The sequence below is a fragment of the Cebus imitator genome, unplaced genomic scaffold, assembly GCF_001604975.1.
Source record: "Cebus imitator isolate Cc_AM_T3 unplaced genomic scaffold, Cebus_imitator-1.0 Scaffold710, whole genome shotgun sequence".
Lineage (NCBI taxonomy): Eukaryota > Metazoa > Chordata > Mammalia > Primates > Cebidae > Cebus > Cebus imitator.
Window position 1 is genome coordinate 544,760 of NW_016108025.1, and position 14,213 is coordinate 558,972.

Genomic DNA, 14,213 nt, shown 5'->3' on the forward strand with positions numbered 1-14,213 from the left:
TCAGCTGTACCAGAATTGCCTGTTGGCTGGTGAAAAGTCCTCTTCACTCTGCATCTCCCCACCCCCAACCCTGCACCAGACACAACATACAAGAGTCTCTTGAAATGGGGCCCAGGAATCTTCATGTTTAACAAGCTCACTGGATATTTCTTACTCAGAGTGAAGTTTGGAAAACTGGGCTTAAGATACAACATGTTGTGATGATAGTAACTTTTCAATATCACAACCTTTTCCCTTCAAACTGTTGGGGACGCCTCATCAAAAAATGTAATCTTTTTCTTTGCTTTGAGAAAAATTTCATTACTATGGCCAGTCTAAAATTACCTTTCAAAGCATTCATATCAGCATTATGGATACAATTTAATTGTAGATAACTAAAAACTAACAAACCAGGAAGAAAAAGTTTCTGTTGTTCACAGGCTCTGGTTCCTGACTGTTTCAGAGCACAAACTGAAGCAGGTAGCTTCTCTGCTTCAGTACTTCAGGTGTAGTTCTCAGGAACAAGAGGTTCCTTGTGGGTCTTCACCCTTCCTATCAGGATGCTCTCCCTATATATTGCTGTCCTCACAGTGTGCCTCGCATTTAGTGCCATGCACATGCCATGATCATGCTACAGTAATTTCTCACCTGGGTAACTGCTCACTTTCAGTGAACAATGGTCAGTTTTTGTTGTTTCTTCATGTTATATTTGTTCTGAATATATTTATTGAAATGTACTTTTATGTCTTTTATATCTTTTGCGTGTTTTTGCACTTCACTTTTTTTTGCCTCAACATACTTCAACAAAATTTTTTTGCCTCAATGCGTTTTTCTTTTTCTTTTTCTTTTTTTTTTTTTTTTTTTTTTGAGACAGAGTTTCACTCTTGTTGCCCAGGCTGGGGTGCAATGGTGCAATCTCAGCTCACCACAACCTTCGCCTCCCAGGTTCAAGCGATTCCCCTGCCTCAGCCTCCCAGGTAGCTAGCATTACAGGCATAGACTACTACGCCCAGCTAATTTTTGTATTTTTAGTATAGGCGGGGTTTCACCATCTTGGCCAGCCTAGTCTTGAACTCCTGACCTTGTGAGCCACCTGCCTTGGCCTCCCAAAGTGCTGGGAATATAGGTGTGAGCCACCACACCTGGTCACATTTTTCTTATAACTGATTTTTATTACATTTTAAAATGCATAGCTAAGTGACAGATTTTAAAAATTATTTCTTTGCCAAATATTAAATATACAGAGCAAAGCACTGCTCCATATATTATACTCCTTTAAACAAATTCAGACAAAACACAGCTCTAGTGTTTTAGTGTTTTCTCACTTGCAAAAGAGTAGACGGTTGTATTAGATTATCCATGAGATTCTCCAGCTCTGTCATTGTCTGTGGATATAGTTAGAGCTCATTTTTCCTACAAGTGGATCATGCACTTTGTGAATTATCCATAACAAACTTTTATATGTACAGCTGACTTTCTGCTGCCTCTCATTATAACTCTGAACCACCTCCTACTGTGAGATTGTGTGGGTTTAAAGAATACAGAACATTTTAATAATAGCCCAATCAAAATGTAATTAGGAAAAGGTAATTTTGCACCAAAATACCACATCAAAGACAAATTCCAGATATTTCTTATCATCTGCTATTTTAGATTACCATTTTTCCCCTCCACTTGTACAGGTGTAATTCTTTCATCTTGGCTTTTTTAAAGTGCCAAAGACTCAACAGAACTGTTAGCTGCAAATCTACTTCTGAAACTTGTCAACCTCTCTCACTTTATGTTTCACATCAGCCATAGTAAATTTTCTTTTACATTTTTATTGATGACCACATCATATCTTTTTAACATGTGCTGCAGAAGCAGGTTTTGTTTTTTTTAAAAAAAATGTATTTAACCCAGCAGAAACTTAGAAAACAAAGTATTTTATATTAAGACATTATATTCCTTTTTCACAGAACATGTAGACAAAACAAATCTAAAGGGTGATCCAATTAAATAAATTTCTGCCTTTGGGGGCTAGAACCTCTGAGTTAGTTCTCAAAGTCTGCATGTTTCACATTCAGTACCTAACAAGATATTCCTGACTGCAAGCTTAAAGTAAGCAATGACATCACAATATGTATTACTCTGAGTGTTTTTAAAACATGCTGACCCTCTGAAAGTTTCCAAATGGCTTCTTTGTGTGCTGTTACAGACCATCTGGCTAGCTATAGATAAACAAGTTTCAACATATGGGCCATAGCACATACATGGCTCTGCTCCACTAGCACAGAAAATTAAGAAAAGGATGCTCTCATGATATGAGTAACTAACTCATGCAAGAGAAGCAGGACCATGTAGTGGAGGGCCTCACCTAAGGAGCACACAGAATAGCTTAATTCCAGTTCCTTCTCTTCCATTCACGGCGCATGTCACTTGATCATAGCAAGTCTTCTCTATTTCCTCATAGAAACATTTTTTAAAGATGCCAGTCAACTCTTGCCTCTCTCTACTTCCTGCCTTCCTTCCCATTAAGACATACCTATTATGGGCCTACCATATATGTGCTCCCAGGATGGTGCTAGGTAATGGGCATATTGCTGAGAAAAACAGACATGGTCCCTACCCTTGAAGATTTACTGGGCAATAATGAAAACATACATCAAATAAATGAGACCAGGAATAATATTGTAGACCAAGAGGGAAAGCATGTGTGAAGGTCCTGAGATCAGAAGGAGCATGAACAATTTTTTAAAACTCCAATATTTAGAAACATTTACAGCCATTAAATTGAAAACTCAATTGACAATCAAAATGCTGAAAGGGAAATTCCCACTATCTCCAGATGATAATTCAGACAATTATCATATTAGCATAAACTATTTGAAAAATTCCATGCATTTTCTATTCAATTCCATTCATATTGTCGACCTACCGCCTGCAATCAATGAACCTAATAAAACTACACAAAAATATGATCATCAAATACATGCACAAGCATATCAAGCCCATAACAACATGATCAATGCTTTCAGTTATTGAATAGTTGCTAAAAAACCTAGGAATGTTGAGTGTCTCCTATTTAATATTTACAGAATAAAACTAAATGCTAAGGCAACAGTGATTCAGTTTTCTCTTACAAGTAAGTGCTTTACTTCTCAAGCATGGTTTCCCAATACTCAACCTTGCCAGAAAATGACAGCTGATACCCTGGGAGTGAGAAGAGGAATGGTCATTCTTGCTTGAGTAGTCATTATATACAAAATGTTCGTTTCAATGAGTTTTCCCAATTCTTAGTTAAAACAAAAGCTGTGTCTTTGGCACAAATTATGTCACATGTGAAATTGTATTAATGATTTATTTTTCTCATTCCCTTTCCATTTCTATTTTTTCCTTTCATTTAGCTGCCATATATTTAAAGCATAGTATACACAGGAAGCTCAGCCTCTGTAGCTAGAATGAAACAGAGTTCAATAATCGGGCATTCATGTCAGGCAAGATAAAGAGCCAATTTGAATCATGAAGGTCTTAATAAAAAATTAAACAACACATTTGAAAACCTGAATCAATCCAACTAACCATAGTGCCCTGTCTTATACTACAGGAAAGAAAAATGCCACTCCCTAAAACCTGCTATAGCACTTACTATACTATATTGTGACAAACCAAGACAGATCTGCCTTCTACCTGATGACAAACTCCTTAAAAGCAAGGATTGTGCCATACCCATCTTTGTCCCCTCAATGTCTGCAGAGCTGAATGTGGCAGGAGCCCAAGCAATGCTCATTAATCAGATCAACTAATGAAGAGTAATTGTTTTAAAAATAAAAAGTCACTAAGTGAATGAATCCTCACAGTGAAATGTGATTAAATCCAGACCTGTCTTAGCTACCTTTTTGGATTTTAGCAAACATGTAAAGTGTTTGCCCTTCAGTCATTCAGCAGACAGCAATATGTATGACATACGACCTTTAATTAAAAATCTTTACTTCTGTTGCTTTATTTCAGCTACAAATAAAGTTTATTTGATGTAATGTAATAAAACATTTTCAAGTTTAACAATATGTATCTGACCATAAATAATCATTTAAATTATGAATATAAGTATATACGGTCACTTTAGCAAATTTGCGGTTCAGGAATTTATACAAGCTTTGTCTGAAAGGACAGTGCCCTCCTCCTCTTTCAGGAAAGGCAGCCCTTCCCCATGTCTGGTAAGAAGCAATGTCAATGGGAGTTAGAAGAAGTCCATAATCCATGTTGGAATTCCACTTTATCCTGTGAGAGGACAGCTTGCTTTATTGTAGGAAAATAATATTCTCTTTCAGTTCTCTCTTATCAAATAAAGAATTACATTCATTTATCCCCTTCTAGGTGCAGGTACTCATCTATTCTCATCTACTGTCCTGTCTCCTTAGTGCCATTTAAAAATATATATATCCACAAAGAGACCTTTTCTGTTTCTTTACCTACCCTTCATGTCTACCAGTTTTTGGTGGGTGGGGGTAGGAATCAGGGGACAGAATTGCTTAGGCACACATTTGATTTAAGATACAGAGAACACAAAAACAAATTATCTAGAAGGAACAGACTGGTGTTCTAAAGCATTTCCCAAGAGTGGTCCCAGTGACCTCGCTTCACACAATTTGGTTTAATGCAATGCAGCTCAACAAGAATGAACATGTTTATGCCCCATCTCCAGAAGCATCACAACCTTTCACGGAAAAACCCACACTTCTTCCACATAACATACAGTTATAGGCCAGCCCATGGGTGGGCCCACTGCACCCTTGTAGAAAATGAGAGTCTAAAACATGCCAATAATCATGTTAATTACAATGCAGTTGGGTACCACTTGCTCTTCACTAAGATAAAAATCCTCCCAGAAGATATGCTCCTCACCTCTCAGGACCCTTCAGAGCACAAGAAAAAGCTTTGTTCAAGTTGTATGCTTCTCTCCATCTTGTTCCTGAGTTATACCATAATAAGTGAGTTAACAAGAAAAGTACATTGGTGGGGAAATCGCAGAGACCCCGCGGAAAAGCCAAACTATTTGACAGAAGCTTGAAACAAACACTGCTCTGGGAAATCATTTGTATTAGCTGATGACTGGATTCTGTTTTCTAACATGGACATGCAACATATTCAACGCTCACCGCAGTTTGCTTGGAAAACCCTTCTGTCATACAACAAAATACATTCTGTCTCATGAATGATTCCTGCATATTCACCACAACGCCTAGACTCAGAAGCATGAGAAGTGTGCATTGGAACATTCTCCCACTTGCATGGATTTGGACATATGCAAAGCACCAGAAACTGCTTCCTTTCTGGAACTCAGTTCTGTCGATGTGCTTACTGCTGAGATGATCTGCTATCTTAAACTGAGAACACACAATAGCACTGATCCACAGAAAAAAGGAGAGGTCACCATCTCCCTTGTAAGATAGTGTGTACAACAGATCACCCTGTTTGTTACGTTTTAGCCATCGCAAAAAAGGACAGAAGCCGCATTCCATTCTGCAGTCTCAGCAAATGACTTCCTTCTGTTTCCAACTCTGTTTTGCCTTATTTCATCTCCATTGTTCAGCTTTCGATCATGAATCATGACCTTTTTTTCTACAGTAGTCAGTGGTTTGTCTAAAAAAAGAGAGAGAGAGAGAGAAATAGGAAAATTATTTAGCAGAACCGTAAATGTGAGTTTTCATTTTATGGTGGGTGGACTTAATTTTTACAGCAGTCAGTACTTTGAATCATTTGTGGCTTCTAAGAGATTATGAGTATCCTTAAAGGGAAAGAAAAAGTGCTGTGATACTTTTAATAAATTTCGTAACTTCTACAAGTTGCCAAGGCTTTAATATATTTGCAAATCGGCCCCAAATAACCCATTTGGAAATCTACTTTTTTAATACAGCTATAGCCAAAAATGACTTTGCTCTCAAAAATCCTTGCAAAATACTAGTGTACGCACTCTACGTGAAAAGAATAATGACTAATGATTACCAGTGAGAAGTGTTCTCGCCCTCAAACCTAGGGAGGTATATTATTGTAAGGGATGTGTGCAGAGACCAAGAAACTTCACTTCTCTCCCTTGTTCCTAGATGCACAGAAGTGGCATTAGTGACACAGAAGTGTTAGACATTGGCTGAGAAAAAGTCCCTTTCTCCTTGTGTAAAGCCACTCTCCCCTAACTCTGCACCTCCACAGTCCTCGACTTACCACGCTACATTATGTGCTTAAGGGTTAAATCTATGAGGATTGTGCACCCAACCTCAGACTACCCACCCCATCTAAAGCATCCCCACCCTGCCATTTGGCTGTTTTGCCTGCAGTCCTGCTCCTCCTTCTTCAAGGTCCCCCTCTCAGCCCAGCCCTTCAGATGGGTGATAAATAGATGGATTTTGCTGGAGACATGGCTTCTGGCTTTGCCGCTCAGCCTCACGCAGTGACACTTGAGGCCAAGTGCTGGACCTCAGCCCAGACCCAGCACTCGAGGCTCCTAGGTATCTGAAGAGGGGACTGGCAACCATCTGTGCTCCACAGACACATTCCTAGCCCAGGACCTCTGACTCTTCCCAGCACAGCAGAGACCACACTTTCTCTTCAGCTCAGCATTGCTCTGCTCACACAGTTCATGTTCTGAATTCCTCCAGACCACAGCACTATCTCCAAAGTCTCCCTTTCCTTGCTACCCACCTGCTAACCAATTGTGATGGTCTGAAGATTGTACCACCCACACAGACACCCATGGCCTCTTTCCTGGTCTCAATAGCACCCTCCTTGTGCAGGCCCTCCTGGCATGAGACTCCACTTTTACATCAGTCTCCTAACCCATCTCCTTTCTCCTACTGTGAAGCCTTCCATACATCATTTATACTGCATCTCTGGTTTCATACCTGCTCAAAAGCCTTCATCTCTCTCCCTCACACCTGCCCACCTAGCCCTCCATGCTGACCATAGGCTACCCAGCTTCCCAGTACTGCTAACGACATGCCTCAAACTTCTTGTCTACCTCTATCAACATCTGTGCCCCTCTGTCCATGCTATCCCCTCTGCCTTGAGCAGCCACCACTCCACCTCCACCCCTATTATGCCTTCTTGTTAAAATCCTACTCTTTCTTCTAGACCCACCTCACATATCCCCGTTCTTGATTTCTACCATGGATATTTTCTTCCTAAGAATGCCCCTCAAGACATATTTTTCTTCTGTACTCCTCTGTACTGCTTGATTTTATGTTGTGCTATGTGTATTTATTATCTACTAATAGAACAAAAATATATAAATATTAGAAAAAGCAAGGGAGGGCAATCACCTGCCTTCCTTACTTTAAAGAGATGTTGCAAAGTTAAAATGTAGGCAATTGCAAAGCAGGAAGCAAATAAGCTATTATTACTAATTGATGATTTAGTGAAAATAAAATGATGATTTAATGAAAATAAATCATCTGTGGGGAAGAAAAGTCCACGAAATAGCAAACTTTTTGTTTGTTTCTACCTATAAGGTAGTATCCCATCAGACACCCCAGGGTTTCAGAAGCCTTGATGCTTCTTCCCAATTGCTTCTGGGATCTGTTTTGTTGTTTTATTTATTTTTTTATTTGATTTCCACAAAGAAAGGTTAGCTTCAAGACAAACCCTGGAGCACTGTATTGGCAGAATTCATGGCAGAAACCCCAGGGTACTCTGCTACGAGTCACCACTAGAAACCCCTGCAATTGACAGGGGTTAAAAGAGGCTCTTTGACAACAACAATGCAATCACCAGGAAAAAAAAAAAAAAAAAAAAAAAAAAAAAAAAAAAAAAAAAAAAAAAAAAAAAAAAAAAAAAAAAAAGAGCAGGAAAGGAAAAGCTACTTCAAAACAATTTCATGGCATTCTTTTATATGGAAGTATTGTAGAAAGTGCTATTCAATATTATTCATAAATTATGTCAACAAAATTAATCAAAACATACTTAAAAGCAATTTATGACAATTCAAAGTAAATCCATAAGTAATCAAATTAAAAGGGAAAACAAGAATCCCTGATTATATCACATTATCACACTTGGTTTTATATTACCGACCTTTGAATATTTGTGAAAAGGATTAAAATTGAGAGCAGAAAATTAAAATTACCAGTGCAAAAGTATTCATAGCATTTTCTCCCCTCTATTCACTCCATCACCCCAGGGAAAATTCCTGGGTGCCTGCTGAACTCCTGAGGTTCTGGTTATGCTGATCAAGAAAATAGGGGAAAATAGATAAATATTTGGGAGTAGTAATACAGTCTCATAGGCTTACACAGGAAAGAAAAAAACTACTTGTTGGAAAATATGTAGAGCCAAGAAGGCGGAGCAAGGTGAAAAGGTAAGAGAGACTAGAAGCCCAGAAGCTAGATGGGAGAAAAAGGGCTGGAGAAAGCCCAGAGTCTGTAGGGTTGCCACAAGATGAGAGAGAGAGGCATGGGGAGCAACAGGTTCTGATTACAAGTCTCCTACTAGCCACCACCACTTCTACAGCCACCCCAGCCCACTAGATTAAAAGCTTCCAGAGAATATAACTGTCACTTACTCATCTTTCTACCCTACTATGCCTGTTGCCATGCCTTGTACATAGCAGACCCTCAGATGTTTCTCGGAAAAACAAGCCAATGAGGAGACTCCTTACATCCATTTTCTACCTTCTAAGTTATCCACACAGTGCCACTGAATCAGTCTTGACCATTTTGATGACTCCATTCTCCTACTTGCAGATTCACCGATGGCTTACTGCTATTTACACCAGAGTCTCCCAACTTTAGCATTAGGACCAGGTACTTCTTTACTTCTTTTCTTTTTTTTTTTTTTTTTTTNGAGTGCAATGGCGCGATCTCGGCTCACCGCAACCTCCACCTCCTGGGTTCAGGCAATTCTCCTGCCTCAGCCTCCTGAGTAGCTGGGATTACAGGCACGCGTCACCATTCCTGATGTTTTTTGTATTTTTAGTAGAGACGGGGTGTCACCATGTTGACCAGGATGGTCACGATCTCTTGACCTCGTGATCCACCCACCTCGGCCTCCCAAAGTGCTGGGATTACAGGCTTGAGCCACCGTGCCTGGCCCAGAAGATCCTTTATAATTTTGTCTCAAACTACTTTTCTGCTTGGATCTCCAACAGTTCCTGCACCCAAATGCTTAGCTGCAGGCAGATGGTCCTTTGATAAGCTCCCACATTGGTGCCCTGACAAAAAAAGTCCTCTTCACCTGGAATATCATTTCTGCTCTCCTTTTGCTATAAATGCTTTGACCATCTTCATAGACATGCTTGAGCCCATGTCCTTCAGGAAGCCTTCTCTGATCAGAGTTAATGTAAGCTCTGAGTTATTTTCCTTTCCTTTGAATCTTATAGCTTTTCCTCTCTCCACCTTTCCTTATTACAAAAAGGCTGAGTGTGCATATGTCTTAGTTTAGCCAGGCTGCTATAACAAAATACCATAAACTGGTAGCTTATAAACAACAGAAATTTATTTCTCATAGTTCTAGAGGCTGAGAAATCCAAGATTAAGGCACCAGAAGATCCCATGTCTGGTGCGGGCTCACTGTCTGCTTCATAGATGGTAACTTCCAGCTGCATCCTACATGGTAGAAGGTGTGAACGAGCTCCCTCAGGCCTCTTTTATAAGGCCATTCATGAGGGCCCTGTCCTTATGACCTAATTACCTCCTAAAGAACCCACATTTTCATACTATTGCATTGGGGATTTGTTTCAAAATATGAATTCTGCAGGAGACACATTCAGGCCATAGCAACATGTCTGTTTGTGTAAGGTATGTCCAACAAAAATATATGCACAAGGACATGAAAGAATATGTTTTCTGTATCTTCCTCAATGCATGGAAGCTATGTTAGAAATTTCCTAGAGATGATGGATATTTTTAGGCTAATCATCTTTAATGAAGTTAATATTCTGTAATTATTTAAACTGAGAGAGATGTAAAGACGATACAGCAAACTATGGCCTGTGGACTAAATACAACTAGAAGCCTCTTTTCACAAATAAAGTTTTATTGGTACACAGGCCTATCCATCTGTTTACTTATTCAGTGACAAAGACTGACATGAGTAGTTTCAATAGAGACCATATGGTTAGCAATGCTTAAAATATTTACCACCTGGTCCTTCACAGTTAAAGTTTGCTGACCCCTGTTTTAAGCTAACAAGAAAATAACACCCAAGCCTCCAGACTAGCTGAAGATACAAAGGCAAATATCTTTAGATTTAATGTTAGCTGATTTATTTTTATAAAAGGCACAGTAGCATACAAGTTAAAAGCACTTTTGAACACAGACATCCTGGGCTCAAATCCAGCTCTATCATTCTCTGTATGACTGTGGGGAAATTATTTTACTTCTCCAAGCCCTTGTTTTGTTATTTTCAGAATGGAAATAAGAAAACTAACTTATCATAAACTTTTGAGGATTAATTGATCAAATTCACCTAAAGTGCTCACCAAAGTACCTGAGAGTGAATCCTCAGGAAACCCATGTTATTTAAAATTGGAAAGCCTTTTTGTGTTACATTTTAAAGATTACTATTTTGTGATCTATCTGAATTATGTCTGAATTATTAACTAAAATATTCAACAAAATTATTCTCAATTCCTTCGACCCTATAAGATGCATAGAAAGATAGCAGTGTTTCCTAGCTCATGACTTTATCTGTCCTTTCCTAGTTTATACACTGGCTGCTTAACTGGATCTCCTGGCACCCATCTTCCCCTTGTCTGCCCTCCTCACTATTGCTGGGGAGAGCTTCCTAAATCACATCACTCAGCATGTTACTCCTAAGAACTAAAACCAACATGCTTTTCTTTTCCTGTGCTAAACAGTGCTGGAGCCTGGCAAAATAACCTAGCTATTTGTTCTAGGAAATAGTTACTTTCAGAAGATAAGACTATATGTCAACTAAAGTAGCCTACTTTTCAAGACTAATAGTTTGCTCATTAACACTCACTTCACAGTCCTCATCTAGCTGTACTTACCAGTCTAAAGCTATTATGTCATAAACTCTGCCTAATCCCCACCTTCAAATCACCCAGCACAAGCCCCAAAACTCTGTCGATATCCTTGCCCAATTTCCTTCTTCTGAGAAACTACTAAGACTGTCTAGGAGGTGTCCACTTGCAACGCAGTAAGTCTAATAAACTTTACTTACTTAAAATAACAAGTCATTCTCATTGTCTTCTCAGAGAGCTTATAGCTAGTCTCCAGCTCAAAAATATTCTGAGACTCTTCACTGCCTATAAACTAAAGTTACTTGACAAGTAGTATTGCATAACATTCAATACAATCATCAGAGTGATTCATACCACAGCTACTACTACCATAGGTCAATTACTTTATGTTCCAGAGCTTTAATTTGTCCTTCTGAAAGGTGGTGGGGATGCTAGAAGCATCTATTCTGCAGGTAGCATGCTATTTAGCAAGTAGCAGTTGTTCAATAATGGTTAGCAGTTATTACTTTTATTTATCATCTATTACATGTCAGGCACTGTACTAGATTCTGTGGAAAGAAACCTGATTAAGACATAGCTCCTTCTCTGAAGAAATTCAGAATCTGGTGGGAAAATCCTAGGGGTCAATTCAATGAACTCTTACAGGCATAGTAAGATCTCTGGATTTGTTCATAGTTCATGTTCTAGAACCCAAAATTACATTATTTTTTAATATTACTTTTTATATTGTGAACAATTTCATATACACCAAAAGAGTATATAGAAGTAAACATGAATGCCTGTGAAGCTCCACTCAGCTTAAGAATTAGCATAGCTGTAGTCTTGCAACTTTCAGTTGTAAGATAAAGACAGTCCAGTATAAGAAAAATGAGTAGCACTGGGATTCAGATGATGTGGGATCTAGACTTAGTTGTGACACTAGCTAAGTGTGAGTTTTTCAACTTTTCAACTCCCAGGTAGCTCTTCTGCTCAATGACAGGGCTGGACAAGGTGATCAGGAAAGCCCCTATCAGCTAGAGTGGTCCATGGTTCTCTAGTCTACTCCTTCCTGTCAGGCTCAGTGAAGAGAGAGGCCTCCAACATTAATCTGCTCACTCTCTCACCAGCATCTTCCAATTTTTCATTCCAAGTTTCTTTTTCCCTTGGCTTTCAAACATGGAGGAATCTCCTCCACCACAAATTTAAAACAAAGTCTTCATTTGACATGCTGACACGTCTAACTAGTATAGTATCTCCTTCCTTCTTTACAATGCCAATTTTTTAACATGTGGGTCACTTCTGAAATTTACATTTCTCCATTACCATCGATTCTTTTTCAGATCTCAAGACCCCATTATAATTGCTTCCTTGAAAGTCACTAAGACTTCTTAAACAAATTCAACAACTCTTTATCAGTTCTCACCTACCAAGATGGCCAGGAGCATTTCCTAAAAAGCTCCTGTGGCTCTTTTTATTTTTCAGAAGTGGGTCTTGCTCTGTCCACCAGGTTGGAGTGCAATGACATGATCATAGCTCACTGCAACCTCAACTCCTGAGCTCAAGCTATCTTCCCACCTCAGCCTCCCAAGTGCCTAGGAGTACAGAGGTGCTCCACCACGTCTGGCTCTCGTGGCTTTTAAAGAAAAGCCATATCCTGGCATCTCCCCACACCAACCACTCTTCTTTTACTTGGGCTGCCTCCTTTCACCCCAGGTGAATGTAACTGCATACTGGAAGGATCATTGTGCGTCCTACCTCAAGAGAAGAATTTATCTGTGAAGGATGAGGTCATCGAACAAGTTTTACCAGACAGAAGAATAATAACAACTAAAATAATAATGTTGCACAAATTCAGATGTAAGGACATAATCTGGATGTCATTTATGGAGAAAGAATGGAAACTATCGCCTGCCTTGTTGTCAGTCACATCAATTGCAATTCATCAGCAAATTAGTCTCATCTACCAATCTAACTAAGTATCACTCTTTGGCTTTTGGAATATTACTGGGTGCAAGACTGCAGTCTATACTGTTGTCAATTCAAATCTGGTATGTTTAGTAAAAAGTAAGCTAGCTACTCATTCAGGAAGTTTTCTGTGATGTGCTTCAAAAAGCTGCATAAAAGGGTTTGGGGGATAAAAGGAAAATAGCGATAAATGACCTTACAGCACAATCTCGGGTCTCTCTGGCCTCTCGGCAAGCTTCAGGGCTTCATGCATGCCTGCAGCCGAGAGCTTCCGGTTGATATTCCGGTACTGGCACTGGAGCAGGCTGCGATAGGTGGTCCTCAGGTCCCGGTTGAAGAAGGCATATATAAAAGGGTTAATGAGAGAGTTTGCATAGCCTAGCCACAGAAATGTCCTCTCCACCCACAGTGGGATGCAGCTGCAGGCAGTGCCACAGATGAAGGGTCTGGCTGTCGAGAGGAGGAAAAAGGGCAGCCAGCACACGGTAAAGGCCCCGACGATGATCCCCAGGGTTGTGGCTGCTTTCTGTTCCCGCTTAAAGATGGAGATGTTTTTCCTTTCATGCTTGAGGAGTCTCGAAAGGTTTGCACACTCTTCCACCTCCTTCTGGAGCTTCACTATGCCATTCAGGGCGATGACGCTGTCTGGCTCCACTCGAGGGAAGCCAGGGAACTTGTGTTTAGCAGCGCTCTTCCTGGCAGCCTTGTAAATCTGGTAGTACATGAAAAGCATGACGGACATGGGAATATAAAATGCTACTGCGGTAGAGTAAATCGTGTAGCCAAAGTCCTGGCTGATCAAGCACACCTTATCATCATTTACATTCTGAGCCCATCCAAAGAGTGGAGGTAAAGTGATGGAGGCAGAGAGAAGCCAGACGGAGAGAATCATCTTCGCCATGCATTTCCCATTTTGCCTCACAGGGTATGTGAGGGGCCTTGTGATCCCAAGGTACCTAGCGGAGACATGGAAAAATAACAGGTGAACACTGAGATCATAACTGGTCAACTGAGCAAGTCCTGCCAGCCAAATACTCACAACAGCCCTTCTAGGTAGGCATCATTAGTCCCATTTTGCAGAAAGGTCACCTAAGGCTCTGAGATGTTACCTATTTTATTCCAGGTCACACACAGGCATTGCCAGGTTGTAGCCTGAGAGCCCTACGACTCTAATGTTAGTCCATGCTTTTCACGTGCTTTATAGTTTTTCACTTGCTTTATAGTTTTTCACAGTCCATGTAGTCAACAAAGTTTAAAGAGCTCCCCCCTCCCCATGTCCCCAGCCACCAAAATCAGCGAGGGCAACATATCAATTCTGATGTGGGATATTGTGACA

The 14,213-nt window shown here is 39.9% G+C and overlaps 1 protein-coding gene across 1 annotated transcript; it reads right to left on the reverse strand.

Annotated features, from left to right (window-relative positions):
- Positions 1–3,931: 3,931 nt before the first annotated feature.
- Positions 3,932–13,829, reverse strand: LOC108296423 (5-hydroxytryptamine receptor 7). Its single transcript, XM_017518868.2, has 2 exons — positions 13,078–13,829; positions 3,932–5,601 (listed from the first exon to the last, which is right to left on the reverse strand). The coding sequence occupies exons 1-2, from the start codon at positions 13,776–13,778 to the stop codon at positions 5,559–5,561; spliced, it is 744 nt and encodes a 247-aa protein (XP_017374357.1). The 5' UTR covers positions 13,779–13,829; the 3' UTR covers positions 3,932–5,558.
- Between the last annotated feature and the right edge of the window lie 384 nt (positions 13,830–14,213).